At 50.1% G+C, this 21184-nt stretch overlaps 6 protein-coding genes across 6 annotated transcripts; 3 read left to right on the forward strand and 3 right to left on the reverse strand.

Moving 5' to 3' along the window:
• Positions 1-86: 86 nt before the first annotated feature.
• On the forward strand, positions 87-906 carry CI109_103343 (nucleolar protein 16; the record flags this gene model as incomplete). Its single annotated transcript, XM_032005572.1, has 3 exons — positions 87-250; positions 361-632; positions 698-906. 3 exons carry the CDS (start codon positions 87-89, stop codon positions 904-906), a joined length of 645 nt encoding a protein of 214 aa, XP_031860061.1.
• A 964-nt stretch (positions 907-1870) lies between these two features.
• CI109_103344 (uncharacterized protein) lies at positions 1871-8509 on the forward strand (the record flags this gene model as incomplete). Its single annotated transcript, XM_032005573.1, has 8 exons — positions 1871-2360; positions 2415-4583; positions 4644-4679; positions 4731-5254; positions 5336-6514; positions 6591-7671; positions 7778-8259; positions 8378-8509. The coding sequence occupies 8 exons, from the start codon at positions 1871-1873 to the stop codon at positions 8507-8509; spliced, it is 6093 nt and encodes a 2030-aa protein (XP_031860062.1).
• Positions 8510-10288: 1779 nt separating this feature from the next.
• Positions 10289-14001, forward strand: CI109_103345 (uncharacterized protein; the record flags this gene model as incomplete). The annotated part of the gene is made up of 13 exons (XM_032005574.1): positions 10289-10804; positions 10881-10989; positions 11045-11061; positions 11117-11231; positions 11288-12147; positions 12205-12341; positions 12400-12463; positions 12526-12616; positions 12666-12738; positions 12791-13200; positions 13261-13550; positions 13631-13875; positions 13950-14001. 13 exons carry the CDS (start codon positions 10289-10291, stop codon positions 13999-14001), a joined length of 2979 nt encoding a protein of 992 aa, XP_031860063.1.
• A 337-nt stretch (positions 14002-14338) lies between these two features.
• Positions 14339-17369, reverse strand: CI109_103346 (uncharacterized protein; the record flags this gene model as incomplete). The annotated part of the gene is made up of 11 exons (XM_065967283.1): positions 14339-14830; positions 14904-15049; positions 15110-15378; positions 15492-15656; positions 15731-16056; positions 16149-16224; positions 16306-16497; positions 16584-16807; positions 16897-17030; positions 17093-17171; positions 17349-17369. The coding sequence occupies 11 exons, from the start codon at positions 17367-17369 to the stop codon at positions 14339-14341; spliced, it is 2124 nt and encodes a 707-aa protein (XP_065823355.1).
• Positions 17370-17476: 107 nt separating this feature from the next.
• On the reverse strand, positions 17477-19018 carry CI109_103347 (uncharacterized protein; the record flags this gene model as incomplete). The annotated part of the gene is made up of 6 exons (XM_032005576.2): positions 17477-17941; positions 18009-18181; positions 18244-18368; positions 18431-18487; positions 18555-18918; positions 18976-19018. 6 exons carry the CDS (start codon positions 19016-19018, stop codon positions 17477-17479), a joined length of 1227 nt encoding a protein of 408 aa, XP_031860065.2.
• A 930-nt stretch (positions 19019-19948) lies between these two features.
• On the reverse strand, positions 19949-21180 carry CI109_103348 (uncharacterized protein; the record flags this gene model as incomplete). The annotated part of the gene is made up of 6 exons (XM_032005577.1): positions 19949-20147; positions 20247-20377; positions 20442-20545; positions 20609-20804; positions 20928-21057; positions 21149-21180. The coding sequence occupies 6 exons, from the start codon at positions 21178-21180 to the stop codon at positions 19949-19951; spliced, it is 792 nt and encodes a 263-aa protein (XP_031860066.1).
• Between the last annotated feature and the right edge of the window lie 4 nt (positions 21181-21184).

The raw sequence follows: 21184 nt of genomic DNA on the forward strand, positions 1-21184 counted from the left end.
TTTTTGTGTAAGTTAGACAACAATAATTGTGAGTTCCATCTGCACCATCCTTCATTCATCACAACAAAGACTTGGATACTCACACAATGGCGAACCCAAGACAGAGGAACAAGGCAAAGTCGCACAAGAACCGTAAACCGGGAGTGAACTCGCGGAAGCGATTGAGGCAAAAGGAGAAGAAAGCGCCCGTGTTGGTGGGACCAGACGTGTTGCAGCAAGGATGGGATAAGAAGAAGACGGTTTTCCAAAAGTGAGTGAGAACGAAGCTTGCCCAGTGTCGCTAGATCGAAGTGATACATAGGATGCACGATGTCGCTGTTTGTGACAACGAGTATACTGACATGTTCACTTCGATCACAGCTACGCCGCTCTCGGTCTTCTCCCCTCCATCCCTATCCCCAAGGGCCCTTCGTCCTCCCGATCACAGCGAGTTAAGCTCCCCCAAGTACCTGCTGAGGGCTCACTCGACGGCGTCAAAGTTGGTTTCGGTCGGATTATCCGAGATGAGGAAGGGAACGTTGTGGATATCGTGATCGATGAAGAGGAGCAGGAGGAGAAGGCAGATGAGGAGATGGCAGATGAAGAGGAGTACGAGCCAGAGGTGGTCCAAGGGAAGACTGAAGTTGTTCGAAGTGAGTGCAAGGAGTACACGTGTGTACAAATGCGTCATGATGACTGATCAACCCATCGTGTGCAGAACTCGAGGAGATTGCGGCAACGGGCGCACCCGTCGAAAGACATACATCCACATCCGAGAGAACATGGTTACAACATCTCGTCGACAAGTACGACGATGACACCGAGTCCATGGCGAAGGACCACAAGTTGAACGTCTGGCAAAAGACAGAAGGGGAGATCAAGAGGATGATCAAAAAGGCAGGAGGTGTGGCAAAGTTGAAGAAGTAATTGACAACGCTTGAAGCACAAGTCGGAGAGAGTTCGTTTGTACACATATATCGTACGAATCATACATAGATCAGGTCATCCATGCATATATACCTTTCATCCCATATAGATGGTCGTGTGTGCTCACCTCCATATGGGTCTATGTAGTATGAGATGCATAAACGACCAGAGCCGAGGTTGCCATATTTTCTTTCGGCGCCACGAATCCTTCCCGGCTTCTCCCTTCACACTCGTATCCCATCACACCAAATTACAACCTATCTACATCTCTTGTCCTTCCTTCCCTCTTCAACTCACAATTGCATACAACTTCTACCTCTCAGAGAGGGCCCACAAGGCCACAAGCCTTCTATCTCTGTGTTATACATACGCACGCTTCCGAAGTACAAAGGACACAACGAAGGAAGGAACGAAATCCACTCACAATAGTGCGAAAACATTACACCAACGACGATCAATCCACCTCACCTGTCCTCGGTGACGAGACACAATATCACCTCCTTTCCTCTTTCTGGGTAGTCACATCTCGACATATACACAGCCTCGTCCCATCTCTCTGTGATTTTATACACGACAAGCATCATCCCACTTTGATCATTCGATACATATTCATCACATCGCCTGATCCCCGTCAACCTCGGTCATCCTCTTTTTCGCTCGTGTGACCAGACTCGACCAACGAGCGTGCACATCACTCAAGCTTGGATTCAGTACTAAGGGTTCCCCCATCTACATCTCTTTTCTCCGACGATCCACCGTCATCACAACACACAACCCACCCGACCCGACCGCAGCGAGAAGGAGGCGACATCACATCACCCCTACCTATCGCTTCCACTCTACACCTCACCGCGATGAATAACCAATAAACCAGCGGACCTTTGGTCTTCTGGTTCATCGACCTTCCGCATCGCATCACACCTCCCCGACCTATTAATATCAATTGTGTATAGAAAGAGAGAAGATGTCAAATCTTGTGCAGAGTATCGAGGGGATGGTGGGAGCTGGGGTCAAGGGGCTTGTGAGCATGGCAGAGGGATATCTCAGTCCTGGTTCAGATGAGCAGCAGCAGACGGAGACAGCGGTGTCCAATGGAAACGCGGAAGAAGCAACCGCAGGAGATGGCAAAGCCGAAGAGACATCCACTATTCCACTTCCATCCCAACCCCTAACCATAAATCCGTCGAATTCTATATCGTCGACTCCCGCAACCACCAGTCAGCAACCCATCACCAAGCTGGCTCTACCGAAACAGGACCAGCTCATCCAAACGCTCGACGTACCTTCCGGATGGATACATCTTCAGTCTACTTACCTTGATGGCAACGGTGAGAGTGGGCAGAGGAAAGTCCGGTCATTCTCGTTGAAGAATTTGGTACAGAAGGAGGTGGAAGTGGAGGTGGAAAGCGACTTGAACGGTCAACTGGTCTTCTGGGTCGGAGATGATGATCGAAGTGAGCTGCGAGCTTTGCGATCATAAGGACTGAATCATGCTAAATTTGTTTCAGGTGCAAGATCATCCTCATCTTCTACTTCGTCCGTCTCAACTACCGCTGGAACGGCAACCATCAACCTTAGCCTTCCTCCCTCGTCCACCTATACCATCTTCCTTGCCTTCCAACCCACCCCTCACAGTCAACCTTCTACACCCGCCAACCTCGACTCTCCTAGTCTGAATGACGGCGGCTTCACCCCTCGTGTCAAACCTGCACTCTCTCGAACTCATTCCTCCGAGATCGAACCGATTGGACTTCCACCTGGCGATGGAAGAGCCTCAGACACTGGCTCTATATCGGGTGGCTCGAACCAGTCCGTGGCGGGCAGTTATCGCAGTGGAGCTTTGATCAGTACTCGTCGACCAGAAACTATACATCGAGCATTCTCCGTCCATGGATCTATCACCATTCGCGCCCTCACCGCTGGTGACAGTGCAGTCGACGACGTTCCGCTTTCTCCACCGAACATGTCGCATCAGATCATCGCACTTCCTTTCTTCGCAACCGTTTGTAGATCGCTCTTCACCGCTGCGCCAATTGACCCAGTCTCGTGTCTAGTCATGGGATCTCAGCAATCTTTGGGCGAAATGGTAGTGGACTTTGGCGGGGAGTCAGTCGTTGGGGGCAGATATCATCGCGATATCTTACTCGTGAATCGGTCGGAGATCGAATTGGTGTGGAACACCACCGTCGTAAATGCTCCGTACAAAGAAGCGGTATGGTTCGAGCTTCGTGATCTCGATTCGGAGAATGTCTTTGGCGTCGACCATTCGTCTCAACCCGTCCCTCTTCCAGCGCTTTCAAGTCGACATCTCAGATTAGATCTCCGGGTCAAGGCAGCGGTCAACGATTTCGAGTTCGATTTCATCATTTCGAACGTTAATCAGTCAGGTAACGTGGTTACCTGCAAAGCAATTGGCTCGGCTTTGGCAGAGACTCTGGATGAGAGTTTGAAGGTGCTGAGCGGAACCAACATTGATTTCGGTCAAATCACCGATGGCGTTTGGGCAAGACAGATGATTACCTCCAAGAACACGGGGGACAAACCACTAGACGTCAAGTTTTCTGCTTCGTCGGATTACGATGTCGTGTTTCGACTAGCAGGTGTCGCAGGAGAAGATATAGATGAGGATTTGCCCATGGAAAAGCAGTCGAGAATTGTATCCTCGGCGAAGATGGAGAGCAGATGGAGCGCAGACGGACTGTCGAGGACTTCAACGAGGGATGGGGCGGGACGAGGACGAGGACGAGTCGATTCGTCAGCCAGTCGACCGGGCACATCTCACGGCTCGGAACTCTCCAGTGCGTTGATCTCCGCAACATCGGACTCTGGTCGTCACATCGATGGGGACGAATCCATCGGCTCGGGGTTCAGTGAAAGAGCATCGAGTGTCAGTGGCCCGGAGCGGGATCATTCCCAGCCCCCCTCGCGACCTCTCTCGAGGGTGACTTCGCGTACGTCGAGCTACTTGGCTCATGGTGGAGAGGGGTTGGGCACGGAGTCGGACGACGACGAGATAGAACAGCCTTTCTTCTCAGGTGGCGCGTCATCAAGTACACGACCCAACCAACAACTCTTGACGACTCTGACCGCTGGATCGCCTGTCCAATCCTTGACGAACAATCCCGCCGAACAGGTCATTGCGAACCAGATCGAAGAAATCACAATGCGACCTGGGACAGAATACCGAGTTTACGTCTTGTATCGACCCAAGCTGGACGGCACCAATCCGCCTGAGATCGCTGGACAACTGAGAAAATCAAATTTCAGAGTCTACCTTGACGCTTCGCCCTCGAACCAACGAGCCTCCTCTTCGACAGCCACCACTACCAGCTCCTCCTCCTCCACTGCTTCTCAATCTAACAAGACCCGCCGTACGATCAACTGTTCCGCTGAGAGCTGCACCTCGCTTATCCGATTGTCATCGGGTAACAAGATCGATTTCGGAGAGACTACCGTCGGGGCGAGTAAATCCACCATCCTCTCGATTGAGAATCTTTCGTCCTTGAGCGCCAAAGTCGAGATCGCGGCAATTAGCAAAGTGTTGAGCAGCAACAGGAACGTGATCGTGATTCCGCCCAAGGAGAAAGTGGAAGAGAAACTGGAGTTTTTCCCCAGGAGGATTAATGAAAAGTACGAAAAGGAGATCTTTGTGAGGAATCTGTTGAACAGAGCGAATGGTGGGTCACCAAGTTCAGCGGTTATGGCGATGGGTGAAGCTGACTAGGTTCCCGCTGCAGACCAAGTCGTCGAGATCAGATCACGCAATGTTGATGGTGAGTGCCGAGTATGCGGAAGAAGTCTAGCGTCAGCTAATTCCCCTCCAGTCTACAACCTTACCCTTCATTCTCACCTCTACCGAATCCTCACTCCATCCGGCAGCAACTTCCTCGACTTTGGGTCCGTCGTCATCAACTACCCCTCTGTTCGAACTGTACACATCGAGAACCTCTCTCACGCTCCATTGGTCCTTGACCTCTCAGCATCACAACCTGAGGATATTGAACTCTACGTCAAAGCAGAAGATGAACCATCTCACTCTGCTTCGAACGGTCACTCCAAATCATCCAATCATGGAGGAAAATACGCAGAAGATGGGGCTCCAAATGAACGTATTACCTCGCCACCGAACGGAGAGCTGAAAGAGCGATTCATGGAAACTCTGCAAGAGCTGAGCACGAAGGGTGCTGGGACCGGGATCGCTTCAACCCAGAAGGGAAGGAACAGAGACAAGTCGGTTCCGGGGAGAACGAAAAAGGACGAGACGATGAAGGAAGCAGGGCCGAAACTGAGTGTAGGAGCGGCAGTGGCTATGGCCTTGAAGAAGGGGGGAAGAGGAAGACCCGTACAAGTGAGTTTCCACCTGCACAAGCAGGAAGAGATCGGAGCAGTTCGTATTGAGGCAACGCTAACGACCGATGTCCTCCTCCAGTTGTACGGCAATTCGGTCGTGTTCAAAGACCGTCATCTGCTAGAACCATACGAATACCTTGATCTCTCTTCCGGTCCACCAGTCGCAGCGCATCGTATCTCACCGCGATCGAAACGAGGTCATCTTCTAGACACTATCGAACTTGAAGATAAGACCAAGTTGTCTGGCCAACATCCGAAAGTCCCCAAGCTGGATTTCGCAGCGAGTGCGAAAGCTACGGGACTGGTCGGGAAGACGAAAAAGGCCAAGGCAACAGCCGCGGTCGCAGCAACTACGACCACTGTTGGCACTACGGACGAAGCTGCCTCGACGACATCAACACAGGTTCACGCTCCTCATCATCATCACCATCACCACACACATCACCATTCACATCTTCACCACCACGCACACGGAGATCCGCATGACTCTAATCATCAATCGCACTCGCTTGCTGAGCCACCAACGTCCCCGTTTGCGACAGCCACCATGCTGCCGCCTGCTAACCCGGTTGGTCAAGCTCCTGCACACGCCACTCCCACTGTGCCTGGACCAAGTCGACCTCGACCAAATCTCGGAACGCTCCCTAGCGATCTGTTGAAACGGATCATTCCCGCTGGTGATGGACAGAAATCACCTGCTCTCACTGCCAAGCTCACTGAACCGAAACTCCTTCCCGATGCTGTTGACTTGTCAGACTTGTCTAAACTCTCAGTCGATCAACTACTACTTGCGATCACGCAGCATGACGCGAAGAAATCGTCAATAACGCATTCTTCGTTGGACGAAGAAGAAGCCTTTGTGCGACGCACAATTGCCCTTAGGAAAGAACTGACAAATCTCGTCAGTACCGGGAAACTGATTCCTGCGAGGATGATGAACGTCGAACCTGGGAAGATGAGAGGATTGATCGTGATCATGACGCCTAATGGAAGTACGAGGCCTCACATTGAGACGAGAGCGAAACGAGCGGATTCCAGAGTCTTCATCAAACTGGTCGAGTTTGATAGGAAGTTGCTCAATGCTGCGGGCAGAGGAGGCGGAGCTGAAGGTGGAAGTGCCGGGTTCGCGGAGTTACCGATTAGGGATCTGATCATTCGGAGCTCATGTGTAAGGAGCGTGTTGGAAGTACAGCAGAGTTCGATCAATTTTGGAGCTTGTGACAAAGGGGAAGTGAAGAGCAAAGTGGTCGTGATCCATGTGAGTGTGGCTGGTGGTTGACCGACGGGGTCTTTGCCTATGCTCGATGCGTACTGTTCTAACACACCATCTATAGAACAAATCCGACTGTATTGGACTTTTCCGACTTCGAACGTCCGGATCCATCGCATCAGGCGATCTCAAATTGGGTTTGGGTCGATACGGCGTCATCTCAGCATTTGGGCGAAAGGAAGTAGAGAACTTTTCGTTCACACCGAGTCTGGTAGGAGATTACAAGGAGACGATAATGGTCGAGAATGTGTTGGATAGTTGGAACGATCAAGCGCTAGCTGTTAAGGCTATAGTCAGAAAGGTCCCCGCTTTCAAGGTAGAACCGAGAGCTCTCGACTTTGGTTTAGTCTCGACAGTGACGTCAACTGCATGGCCGCCTGCCCAAGGTTTCGTTGTGACGAACATATCGAAACACGAACGAACTTTCGTCATCGCCGTTCACAACCTATCTTCGACAAGTTTCGCCGAGATCGACCTGAAAAGAGACGAGAAAGATGCAGGAACGGCATTGTCAAAGGTGGAAGAAGAGGAACTGGAGGCGCTCTTGCAAAAGCTGAAAATTGCGAGGAGGAAGGGGAAAAAGGAGAAGGTGGAAAAGTATGAAAAGAGGTTGGAAGAACTTGGCGTGCCGAGAGGTGAGAATGGGGATGGAGCAACGACGCCTTCGTTGGAGGGTGGATCTCAATTTGGTGATAATATGGAAGATCAACAAAAAGGAGTCTCCTCCGCTGCGACCAGTCCCCCAACTGCCGAAGCCACTCCTCTGCCAACTACTACCACCACCACTGTGCATGCCAACGCCGTCGTTCTGCCCCCGCCAGCTATACCCGTCCTCGCACCCTGCGTCACGACGTTGACACTCACCCTCGCACCTAATCAGAAGTCGAAGATCCTGGTTAATCTAGTGCCACGAAGCTCAAATTCCGTCGGAGATAACTCGGAAGGTGGAGGTGATCCGGGTGATGTTGATGGAGTTCGAGCGAGTATCATGGTTCATGACAGGAAGAACACGGATGAGACGGTTGATGTTGATGTTATCGCAACAAGAGGGAAAGTGAACGGTAATACAACGACAACGACAACAAGTATGGCAAGCAAAGATGGATCAACTGGTGGAGAGGCGAGAGTGACCGGTTCCACTGAAGGTGAGTAATATTATTGTTCTTCTTCGTTTCTTTGTCATCAAGGCGGGAGCGGCAAGGTTGAGTGATGGATCAGTCAACTGATGGATAACAATGAATAACCACGCAGACCCAGTACACCTCGCTCTCATGCGTCACTGCTTGCAACTCACACTCAACTGCGACGTCACCCCTACTGCATTCTGCGTTGGCTCCACCCTCTTCCTCCCGCGCACTTCGAAACACTTTCAACCCCTAAAACAACATTTCTACGTCTTCCCTCAATCGTCATCAGCCAACACCGGAGCCGCTACCTCGTCATCGCAAGACCAAGATGATGACACGGTGAAAGGATTGATTCTGGGAGATGGATGGTCTAGACAGATTCCAGGGAATACGCATGCCGAAGCGAATGCTCTGACCAATTTCCGAGCAAGATATGCAGAGTTGGTCAAAGCAAGCAATGGGACGACGAATGCTCTACCACCTATCGGAGAGGTGTTGAAAGATGCGGAATGCTTTGCGACGATGGAACCGTGCAGTGTGAGGACATCGGGCGGACCAAGCTGTGCCCTCGAGCTTGTTAGGGAAGGGGTCAGAGCGGTGTACCTCGTGAGTTGCATCTCGTTGATGTAGTCCTCTCCACATTCCCAAGCACATTAGACTTGCCGAGCCAATTGAGGAAGTAATTTGGGGAACTAGGCTGATACTCATTTTGCTACTGCTGCAGGGCGTCGAGGAACCACCTGATTTCGTTCAATGTCAAGGGGTGACCATACTCCAAGATGGAGGAGTCCAAGTGCTCAGAACTATAGGGTTGGAAGAAGAATGTCTCAAAGCTGCGAGAAGAGGAAGGAGCTGAGAGACTCGGCGGGCGATAGAACAAAACTATCGTTGCATATATGTGTGAAGGGACTCCGTGTGAGGAGAATTGTGGACGATATTGATGATAAAAGTGGAGGGTCAAGGAGAGTATGAGTCGAGTCATTGTTGTTAGATTAGAAACGAGGATTATGTCATGTGCATGCAATACACCCATCATCAGTCTGCGTGTCCCGTCTCAGGTCAATATGCGCATTATTAATATATGTCAGAGTGCAGATATGAGTGAGACTTGACGAAGCAGACAAACTGGATTGGTCCAGATGTGAAGATGGGAGATGGGATTTCATTACGGGTTTGTGCCTGAGAATGAGTCGCAAGATGAGATAACTGGAATAGTGCGCACATCTTCTTCACTCGAGTCTCGTAACTGTTGCGACAACTTTATCTTCTTCGTGATAGATTAGCGTCGAGCACGAGCACGAGCACGAGCACGGACCTTAGGAGCTCGACTGAACAAGTTTCGAACTCGGACGTCCAGAGCACATCGCACGAGCGATATATCGTCAACATCGTCATCGGTTTGAACGAAGTGTCGACGATCTTCTCTTACCTGACTCCTTTCTCAGCGAGATCCTCTTCGAACCGGAATAGAAGAGTCGCGTCTTCCATACTGCGTACTACTACCTGTCCTGCTCTCGGATAGAACCACATCTTACACTATCTACATCGAATCAGCGTATCAGACCACATCTTCAACATGATACCTAATCTCGATCCATCAATCTCGCCCATACACGACATACCCGATCCTTCACCTTTCCCCTACCCCGCGCTTGTTCATCAACCAACTGACGATGGTCGTTCCGACGCAATAACGACAAATGGCGTAGGCGTCGTCGCCGATGAGATAGGACAAGGGGAAAGTGGTGAAAGGAGACCTGTAGATTTGGGTGAGGAGAGAAGAGATAGCGGTTTGAGAAAAGGTGAGTCGGCTTTGCGTGATTGGTCGTTTGGTCGTGTGAGGAGTGAGATGAAAGGACTACACGATGAGGTGGATTGACGTGATGGTGAGATGGAAAGAAATCGTCGTAAAAGAGGGGATATAAGATGTCGTTACTCGGGGACGAGGGGATGGGGCTTGTCGTTGCTCTCTCCTTCATCTCCACCACACAGATCCACACACGAGGTCACCTCGTTGTCACCACCTCATACCAAGTCTGATATCGCCCCCAATCCGCTTTCCTCCATTCACACCCACACACCTACACACACTTCTAGAATCACGCGCGTAAAGGAGGCAAGGAACAATAACCTCCTTTCGTGATAGTGGTCGATCAACGTGAAACGACCACAACCCCGTTGATCGTCTTGTCACTCCCCAATCGCCTTCTCGATCATTCCATCTTCCTCATTGCCCTGTTCTTCGTTGTTCCACTCGTGATCTTCCTGCCTGACTCATCCCGTCTTGCACTCACTACACTCCTCCTTCGCATTGCTGGGCACGGCTAGGCTTCTGCTTGTGCCGCTTACGCTGTGACACTTGCTGTGTTCGCTTCTTGCTCGACTTCTCGATCGTCTACAATACGAGATAATACGTGCTCACGCATTGACTGTTTTGTCATCTGCCTTCATTATCATTACCACCAACACTGCTACCACTTTATCATTGTCTCGCTTGACAATCACGCCGACTGGCCGATCACTCAACGACTTTATCTTTCGATTTATCCTAACGCATCACACCTTTTGACAACTTGCAATCGACACTCGACTCTCTGATTCGCGACGTACAACCACCCAACCACACAACTACACCATGTCACTCAATGATCATCGCATTTTGCCCAACTTATACGACTCCCTGGCCACACCGCCTCTCTCTCCAATGTTATCCCCGCCTGACCGTCACACCGGGTATTTTGCATTCACCCACCCTAACACTACATCTCCCAATCCCATTCCGAAACTTGGGCTTGTCATCAACTTGGACACGCACTCTCACTCGAAATCCATTCAAATCAACAATGTTCAAATCCCTCGATCTGTACGACCTCCACCTGTCCCTCCTCCTACCTTATTGCGTGGCTCACTGGGCTCTTCACTTCAACCCACTCAACTTCCCCCTTTACCTCTGCCTCTGCAATCCAAACTCGCTCAACTCAAACTTGAACACGATACAAATGATATCCCAGACTCGCTGACGAGGGAGAGAAAGGGAAAGATGCCTGCTTTGTCGCATCTCCTCAGCGTCGGCAATGGCAGGGTCTTGAGTCTTGCTGCGGATGAGAAGTATGTATATGCTGGTTGTCAAAGTGTGGACAACGAGATTGCCGTGAGTATTGACCCGTTGAGAACTCACCTCTATTCTCATGGTTATCGCGGAGGTGATGCTGACGAGATTTGTTCAGGTGTTCTCGAGAGCTTCGTTGCAGCCCATGTACAGACTTCTTGGTCATGAAGGCAGTATCCTTGCTTTGCTCGTCATCGAAGACAGAGGTTGGCTGGTCAGCTCTAGTAGTGAGTGGTGTCGATGCTTCTCAAGATACCCTTCGCTGACGAAGTTGATTTACAGGTTCAGGCGATGTCAGAGTAAGCTAACTCGTCCATGGTTTTTGGACGTTGACTGACGTGATCACTGCTGCAGATTTGGTCGACCAAGACACTTGAACTCATGTATATCATCCACCCATGCGACGATACCTCTGGCGACATCTACTCGCTTGCATGGGACGAGAGAGAAGGTGGCACTTTGTATTTTGGTGGGTCATTGCTTATGTGTTAAGGCGACAATCGTCATGCTGATACACTAATACAGGCTCACAGAGCGCTTCTATCGAATGGGTCAACTTTGCTGGACCTGGACCTGCCCGTCGACGGAAAATAAGTGCTTCAGCAGCTAGTGTGGTTCAGGTCGTTCCTCTCAAGACCAACGGTGTTGATCCATTATCCAAATCCGGCCCGTCTCAACGTACTGGTCGATACAAGCCTCATACGTTCTTTGACAATCCACCCAGCGGAGCATCTCAGAGCGGAGCCTCTACGCCGAAGTCGCCCGTGGTCTCGGCATTCTCTACACCGGCTTCGACGAATCGAAAAGATTTCTTGTCATCAGCTGATCTCGACAAACTCAGCTTGAATGATCGAGCGGACCATCCGGCGACAGAGTTGGAAGTTTCACCAGACTCACGTCGTGCCTTTGCGCATTACGGATACGTCTATGCGATGCTCATGATCGACCGACCGGAAGGACGCAAATGGCTGGTGAGCGGGAGTGGCGATTCAGACGTCAAGATCTGGGAAACGGATGTCGGTGGTGGTCTCACCCTCGTGAGACACTTTGACGCTTTGCCCGGTGGCGTCCTCTCTTTCGCTGTAAGAGATTCACTCCTTTATGCAGGATTACAAGGCGGAGAGATCATTGTGTGGGACATGGAAACGAGTGCATGTGTGCGAACGATCGAAGCGCACGATGCGGACGTTATGGCCATGACGGTATTGGGCAGCGATGTGTACACCACTTCAGCCGATGGGAGGGTATTGAGGATGAATGAAGAGTTCGATTGTACGGCAGCCTTCAAGGCTCATAATGGGACGGTCATGAGCAGTACGGTCATACCGACGCTCAGAGGAGACGGATGGGAGTTGATCACAACGGGTAGTGACTCTTATGTCAAGGTAAGCGAACTCGTCCTCATTATATTGGCTTTGATGCAAAGCTGATCGTCTAAGTAGATATGGAAAGTGGAGCTGCCCAATAAATCAAAGCACGATCAAGAGATTGACGTGGAAGGCGAGGGTGATGTGATGCTTTATGCGCTGTCCAAGTTGGTCTCTGTTCCTACAGTCAGCGATGACGCGCATCGAGAGAGGTATGTACCTGAGCAACCATGGCCAAGTACTTGGGCAACACGCTGACAGTTTTTCTAGCTGTCGACAAGGAGCTCATCTGTTGAAGAAGATCTTATCTCAACTCGGTGCCAACTCGGAAGTGGTAAGTGTTTGTCGGTGAAAAAAAGGTCTGGACCAATGCTAACAGTCGGCGATACCTTACAGCTTTCTGGTGAGCAAGGGAAGAACCCGTTAGTGTTGGCTACATTCGAAGGGAAAGATACTGGCAAACCGCGAAAGCGATTATTGTTTTATGGTGAGCTGGACCTAATAACTGGAGGTTCCGGTGCTAATCTATCGTATAGGTCATTACGATGTTCAGCCCGCCGATGAGGCACATTGGGAGACCAACCCTTGGGAGCTATCTGGGCGAAATGGGTGAGTGGAGCAGCCCATACGTGTATAGCAACTGGGACTGATGCTCCAACAGTTATTTGTATGGCCGAGGAGTGACCGACAACAAAGGTCCGATTCTCGCTGTTGCATGTGCTGCAGCCTCCCTTCGTCAACGGCGAGAGCTCGAGGTCGATCTCGTCATGATCATCGAGGGCGAGGAAGAAGCAGGCAGTCGCGGTTTCGCCACTGCCGTCCGTGCTCACAAATCCGATATCGGTCACATCGACGCTGTGCTACTCTCAAACTCTACGTGGATCGACGAAGCAGACCCTTGTGTGGTATTCGGGATGAGAGGTGTGGTGTATGCCAATCTGGCAGTGTCAAGTGCGGTGGCAGATCTGCATAACGGTGTTGATGGAGGAGCGACGACAGAACCCATGTTCGATATCGTGAGAATGCTGGGAGCGATCTCGGATTCTACAGGAGTAAAAGTACCAGGCTTCTGTAAGTGCTAAGCAGACATACATTGCTCTTTTGCTGACTCTTTTCGTCTTGCGTCAACAGACGACTCTGTCCGTCCCGAAACACCCGAAGAAATGTCTCTCCTTCGGGACGTCGCCACGGCATCCGGTCGACCGCTCGAAGAACTCGTCCGAGTATGGCGTCAACCCTCTTTCTCAATTGCCAGCATCACCTCGACCGGTTCTGGAAACAAGACTGTCATCCCGAAGAAGGTGACGGCGGACATTTCGATGAGAATTGTGCCTGATCAGGATATGGAAGTGATTGTGAAAGGGTTGAAAGAGTTTTGCGAGAAGACCTTTGGGAGTTTGGGATCGCCTAATCGATTCGAGGTGAGTACGGAGATACTCCGTGTTGCTTCAGATGTCTTCGAGTTGACGAGCTGATTCCTCTCGTTTATGACTTGCTGTAGATCAAAATCACTCATTCAGCATCATGGTGGCTCACTTCTCTCGACTCACCGTACTTCAAAGCACTCGAAGCTTCTGTACAAGATGTTTGGGGCGTGCCCCCACTCAAGATCCGAGAAGGTGGAACGGTCCCTACGGTCTTTTGGCTTGAGAAGGAGTTTGGAGCGCCTTGCGTCCATCTGCCCTTGGGACAAAGTTCGGATGCGGGACATTTGGCCAATGAGCGGATGAGGTTGTTAAATCTGAGGTGGGTGGTGATCGTCCTATAGCCACATGGTTCGTTTTCGATGTTGAGCTGAATGATTCTTTGGTCGTTCACAGAAACGGTAAACGGGTGGTGGAATCATATCTTACACGACTAGCAAAGATCTAAGCGGAGCGGGATCCAAACTGGTAGACTGGATACAAGTCCGACTTGCCAGGTGATGAGGTAGACGCATCATGAGATTAATAAGGAGGGTCGTGAAGCATCGCATAAGTCTCAGGTAGAAGGAGATCATTCATTATACATCTGTACATAACTCGCATCTATCAATTCGAAGCAACACATGCAAAACATCACTTCGTGAGCGAGAGGAGAGCAGATGGGGGGGTTCGTATACCCAAATTATGGACGCCTTGCCAATCAATCTAAGTTCATAGGTCAATCTCAATTTCCGCTTCTATAATACATCTTATGTACATTCAATGACGACCTCGATCTACAGTATCTATGCGACGAAATATGCTAATAACGTTATCAAACCCAATAACAACAACCCCAATGGCGCCCCTGCTATATCCTGATGTTTCCTGACAAAGCCCAACACCCCATCTCGGAGCGATACGATTTGATCGGATGGTGATCGTCTGATATCGTCTAGTTTTGATAATATCGTAGAACCGAATATCGAGGTGCTTGATGGAGAAGGGGCTGCTCTAAGTTGGATTTGTCGATCACCCCATAATCGTATTCCATCTCCTGTATCTCCCAGATAAGTCATATATCCCAGAAGGGCGATAATGGCGATGAAAGCGCCTAAGAGGTATGGGAAGAAGGTAGAGAACCAATCTTCCACGACGTAAAGAACGTCACGAGAACGTGGTCTGTCCAACATTGTTTTCTTCGATGGCAAGGGCTTGTAAGAGTCCGGAAGAGATTGTTTCTGATCTTCCAGGATGGCAAGTGTACATAGTCTTGCTCCGGCAATGGCGATCGGGACCTAACCAGAACAAACGGAAATTCGAGGTCAACTTACTATAGACCATGAGCACGGCCGCGACGCAACCACTCACCCCTGTACCAGGATGCGCACTGGCTCCTACGAAATAAGCGTTCTTCAAGGTCGGATGTCGTGCTTGTTGTCGGAAGGCAAGGACGTTGAAGAAATCGTGAGTTATGCCGAGAATCGATCCGTGAGTCAAGTTGAATTTGTCCTTCCCTATCACAAGACCAGCTCATCAGTTGGCAATAAGACTCTTAGACTTGACGCAACACTTACAAGTCTGAGGCGTATTCACGCCCTCCCAAACGATCTTCTCTCTCAACCCGACGATTCCCAACCTCTTCTCCATACTCTCTATCACCTGGCTTCTCGCCCTCTCGACTAACGCAGGCCAATCTTGACTCTCTGTATCAGGCGTCTTTTCGCCCTTGGAGAAAGTCTTGATACTCTCGCTCTCGCCTCCTTTGCTGGATGAAGGAAGGAGATGACCGACTGGAACGAGAATGACAATTGAGTCTTTTCCTTCGGGGGCAGCGGAGGGGTCTCTGCGGTGTTAGAGGTGAAAGTCAGCTATTTGTACTTGGGTGCAATAACGTTCCGCTTGCAAAGATTTGGTTGGTCATGCGGTCACAGGAAGAAACAGTGGAAAGTCACGCACACTCTTGACGGGACGTTCACGTAGAAACTCGGCTCTCGAGGCATTCCCTTTCGCTTGAAGATATCATCGAATGACCCTTTGTAATCTTCAGCCAAGAATATGTTATGTGTGTTGAGAGAGGGGATGGTGGAATCCATAGCCCAATAAAACGAGATAGATGAGCATCTGAGTATAGGATCATCACGCCGAAATCTGTCAGCTCTTATTGTGGCTTTTAAATGCAATTCGAGAGTACCTACGAATGCGGTTTGTTCAGCAGTCGATCTGCTAGCCTGGGATCCAGTCGTTCCGATTTTGGCAACTCCTTTCTCTTTTCTTCCGCTCGAGCTGCACCTTCCCCTTCTTTCCTGAACAGATTGTTATGAGCCCATACCAAATCGGCATTGACGACCACCACATCTGCCTCTTTCGTCTCCCCGCTCTCGAGCGTGATACCCGTGGCACGACCGGATGAATCGTAGGTGACAGAGGAGACGGGTGTGGAGAAGTGGAATTTGGCATCGTGAGAAGTAGCAATGTTGACGAGGGACTGGATGACCTGGTGGAAACCACCCCGAGGATACCACTGCGAGGTTATGAGGCAGTTCGATTAGCTGAGGATCACACCGTGACAAGAGCGTCGGGTGTGAAGGCCACTAAGCCACCATGATGACTTACGATTCCCTCGCACGTTTCTGTCCACTGTAACAGGGTATATGTCCCAGGGGCATCGAACGGGGAACTGCCGAGATACCTGTAGATGGACTCAGGATCAGCACCTCGTTCATTCCTACTCCCAAGTCTGACAGGTGTACACGATCCACATCGCACTTACATACTACCGAAGCTGAACGCTCTTCTCATCCTCTCCGTCTTGAAATACCTCGCGCATCTCCCCCAAAGACTTCCAAAAGGATGAAGTTTGATAAGGTTGAGAACGACTTCGGGTCTGAGCATTGCGAAGAATGTATTGAAAGGTTTGGCAAGAACGAGATCGTAAGATAATTGACCGTGTATTCCTGCTTCTCTGCGGGACGCCAAATATATCAGTGATCATCGCTCTTGATTCGAGCAAAAGTCGGTGAACGTGACGGGCAAGGAAGCCTGACTGACCTCAGAAACCCCTCTAATCTCGCTGCTCCACCTTTCCCATCCCAACGTTCTACCTCTGCGCCCAACTGTGCTCTGTCCGAGCTCAGAATCACCTTTTCACTATCGTGATAATGTATCACGTAGTTCGGTGTACATTGTATCAGGTCGATATGATCTTCGAGCTTCGTGCCGAGGTCGTTGTACAATTGGTGGAACAGTGGTGGGAGGAGGAGTAACGAAGGACCCTGTGAGAGGAGTATACAGGTCAGCTTTGTGCTTGTGTCGCAACGATGTCAATGAAGTGATGAATGGGCATAGTCGAAAGATTACTCGCCTGATCGAATCGATATCCATCATGATGAACCAAGCTACATCTCCCTCCGGAAAATTCATTCTTCTCGTATACTTCTACATCAAAACCAGCATGAGCAAGTCGAGCAGCAGTAGCTGTACCTCCCACACCGGCGCCTGTATTAGGTCGAAGCAATCAGTGATCCGGCATGGTGGAAAGGGGAAAGATGGTCACCGACCGATCACAATCGCTTTCTTCCGTTCTTGTGTCATTGCGATTAGCCAACGGACAGGTCGACGCAAGCTAGTGAGGAAGGGCTGGAGATAGGATTGATAGCTTGACTGTCGTGCCAGTGCTTTATATCGATGATTGTGATGAGAGGTGAGCGGAATACAAGATTATACACCAACGGCGAGAGGATCTAGATCGCGATAAGATAAAATTGGGCGGCGAGATAGTCGCAATCGACGTCATCGAGTTTTTGTTTGGTTAACCGCCATTTTCCTCCCATGCATTTCAACTATCAAGATGTTCGGTATCTGTAGGACGACTCAGCAGCGACCGTGGTACTGCATTCTGCTGTTGTGCTTCTCGAACTGTATGCATGTGCAACAAAAACCATCTACATCGCTACACTCTGCTCGTCTCTCGGTTCTTGTAACGATAACCTTCTAAACACGGTGATAGGCTTCCCGTCATTGCCTGGACCTTCCACTCTCTGAATCCCCGAAGATCCATGCCCACGTCCATGTCCACCATGTCCGGCAGATCCGACCGTATCGGCCCAACTAATACTCATTTTCCGTCCCTTCTCATCCTCTTCCCCTCTCGCAAAGATGACAAATCCCACTGCTAACAATTTACACCCAATCACAGCGACCGTCATCACCCATACAGAAGACCATTTGGCGATGGCTGCTCCGGCGAAACACCCAACCCAGAACAATACAACGTAGATGAATCGTCTATTTCGGGCAGATACGTCTTTGTTGACGCCTGAAGAGAAGAGGGTGGGGTCGGATATGAGGGCAGCGTAAGGGGTGGTCATCATTGCAGTGGGTAGTTCTCGACATCCAGAGTTTGCGGCCTGTAAGAGCACCACAAGATCAATGAAGGACAAAGGTTTGGGCAGTGAGTCAGAGTACAGTACTCACCAAAGTAACTTGTATTCCTCCTTGTAGACCGAACAAAAGCAAGTACACCCAATGGTATCTCCCTTTCAGACCGATAGGTGTGTGCGCGAAGACCGACGCTAGTAGGGTCGCAATAATCAAGATGAGAAGCTGGATCGACAGATTGATCAATAACCATGATCGTCTTCGATGGCCTAGATCAGGTTTGGATTAGCAACATAGGTCATGATCAAATTCAAAAGAGAGGTCGACGCACCACACAAGTTGCCAATCTGACCAAAGACTAGTCCAGCGCCGACGAAGCCAAGGAGTGAGACACCAGAGTTGACGGGTGATCTCGTAGCTGCCCCGACTACAGCCATAGCGAGCAGAACGGTATTACTAATGTAGCGAGTCAGTATTTCGTGCGCATTAGTCAAAAAAGATAGTAGGCAAATGCTCACCCCGTCATGCTGGTCGCAAAGGTGTTGAAGAACTGTAGTGTGACAGAATCCGCCAATCTACCAGGCATAGAGTTCGTCAGCTTCTTTACCCTCTGGGGGATGAGGAGTGGTTTAGCCAACTCACGCAGAAGAGAACGTCATGAAGAATAGAGGGACCACCAAAGCGTCTCCCGACAACATCTGCTTATTCCATCTTGCGAAGCCATCCTCCTTTTCCCCATCACCGTGATCGATCGTCCCTCTTCCTCGTCCGTTATCATGTTTCGTATGTCGGAGATATGGAGCTCGCCATAATCTCCAATTGGCATTAAGATCAACACCGACCGCTCCTATCCATTCTGAGACAGAGTTGAGGACGTTATGTATCGTCCTCAGAGATTTGACGGGTTTACTACTACTGACGTTTGTATCGTACTCTTCAGGTTCGTCAAATGTGGAGTGGTCGATGGCACTGTATGAGTACGAGACGTGATGTTGTACCAGTGGATCTGGTGATATTCAGCGACGTTTGACACCATCTACGAGATCAACCACAGTGCACTCACCTCGTTCATTCCCATTCCCACTCATCGTAGCATTATGTCTCATCGATCACGATGAAGGGAGAAGAAGATATCAGATACATGCTTTTGTACTTTGTGCAACTTATGATATCATTGGAGAGAAGACGACATGAAGTCAAGTATTTCGAGTTGAAATGATAACGGTGGCGTGATCGGTCGTCGTAGTGCTGCTAGTGTCGGCAATAACGATAATAATGGTGATCAATATCATCTCGGTTAAGGATGGATTACAGCATTCTAACACCGTGCATTCACGGACACTCCGGTCCAGGTCATTCAAGCTCTCCCATGTAGGCGAGCAACTCAGGAAAGCCAAGTATGCATCGGTGCGGACAAAGACAAAGTATCTCCACTGTTTCATTGTCACACCGCCATTCGATCGACGGATAAGCCACAACTGCTAATGTGATTCATTGCAATTGCTGGACGTTTAGCCTTACAATGATGACCACTTTGACTGAACGAACCGTGGTCTCCTCGAACATGGAGACAGCCGTTATGGTACACTAATACGTTGAGGTGTTGGAGGGTACAAATGTGTGTTCCCCCTGATCCTTATTAAGTGTGTGACCGACTGTGTCGTCAAGAGCAGCTGACGTCCGCCCCACGGACAACTCATGAGCGATGCTGTGCCGCCAGGCCTCTTACACCTCATGAGTTCGTCCACCGATAGAATGTGGACCATGAGGGACTGGATTTATCTCGGAATCAAGCCAACGCCTGGAATCGACCTGACTCCTCGTCGATTCACTTCGTGTGGATTGTCCACGAGCAGACCATCAAGCGGCTATATGCAGAACCCGTGCGCGGGTGAGATGGACGCTTGCACCAGAAAGGGCTTTCGATATAATCACAATGCAAATACACATAAACAACTACCCGTGCCCAAACTCATCAGCACTGCACTACAAGTTCCCCTACTGAGCCTGGCCTACTCGACGGCACTCGTACTCACCTAGAAAATAACATCCTCGTCCTTCCCTTCATCCAACATATCAGCCCCTCCAGCAACGCCACCACCAATCCCTTCGTCTCTGTGCACTTCACCACCTTGTGCTCTGAAATCTTCGTTCTGACCTTGTCGCGTCTCATCGTTCTTCTCTGCATCTCGCTTCTTCTTGCCTTGCACCTTTTTGAGTCGGAAGAATTCCTCTCTGCGGGAATGAAAGATAGAGTTAGCAAGGTACTAGTGTTTTAGGGACATGAGGTGGCAGGTTAGAGGTTTGGGGTGTTCTAGCGTTACAGCTACGTACCGGTCCATTTCGTCCAACTCAGAGTTGATGTATTTGATCGTGTTGTCAAGTTTAGGAATGACAACGTGTTCAATGGCATTGACACGACGATTGGTCGCCCTTATGACCTCGTCAAGGATGGTGAATGCGGTCTGTGCGATAACAGTCAGATCATACCTCAACTCATCCATCAATAGTCGTGATGCGTGTACTCACCTGTAACGAGGCGAGCTCGACCAAAGTTCCAACCGCTTTCACATATGTATCTCTACACTTCTGGATCTGCTGTCCACCCCTACTCAAACCGGTGAGATTGAAATCTACAACTCCATTTAGCTCAGTCTCCGCTTTCGATGATACACTGGGAAAGCATTCAAACTCACCGCTTGCATCTTTGCTCCTGACCCCATCGAAAGCGGGAAGGACGACACCACTGACGTTCTCCTGTTTCGCCTGAACTGTATAGCTCGCCTTTCGGACCGATTCTTGCACTTGATAACCAATATCACCAGCGGTATAAGTCACTTCGGCCAAAGAGAAAGAGGCGAGTTGCAATACTCGTCCCATGAGTCGTTTCGCCTATTTCATTCTTCAATCAGCATACATGTTCTTTGTGGGATGGATCGCGCAGCCTTGATCCTTTGTCGTAACGATGGTCCAACGGGAGGAGCAGGTGGGGAGAAGGGAGACACGACCACGCACCTCATCAACCTTCTTCAAGATGGTTCTGAAACGTGTTGTGAGGGCATCACGTTTCTTAGCAAGCAACGAATGACCGGTCTGAGCTCCCTTGAGTCGTGTCTTGGTCAAGGTGAGGTTCATACGTGTCGGGCTGAAGGGTAACAGATGAATTGCGGTCAGATAAGTGTAGAAGTGAATGTTGGCCATCGCCTACTCCTCAATAAGAGTCGCAGGACACTTACAAGACAGCCTCTCTTGGACCTGTGCCGGACATGATG

The sequence above is a fragment of the Kwoniella shandongensis genome, chromosome 6, assembly GCF_008629635.2.
Source record: "Kwoniella shandongensis chromosome 6, complete sequence".
Taxonomy (NCBI): domain Eukaryota; kingdom Fungi; phylum Basidiomycota; class Tremellomycetes; order Tremellales; family Cryptococcaceae; genus Kwoniella; species Kwoniella shandongensis.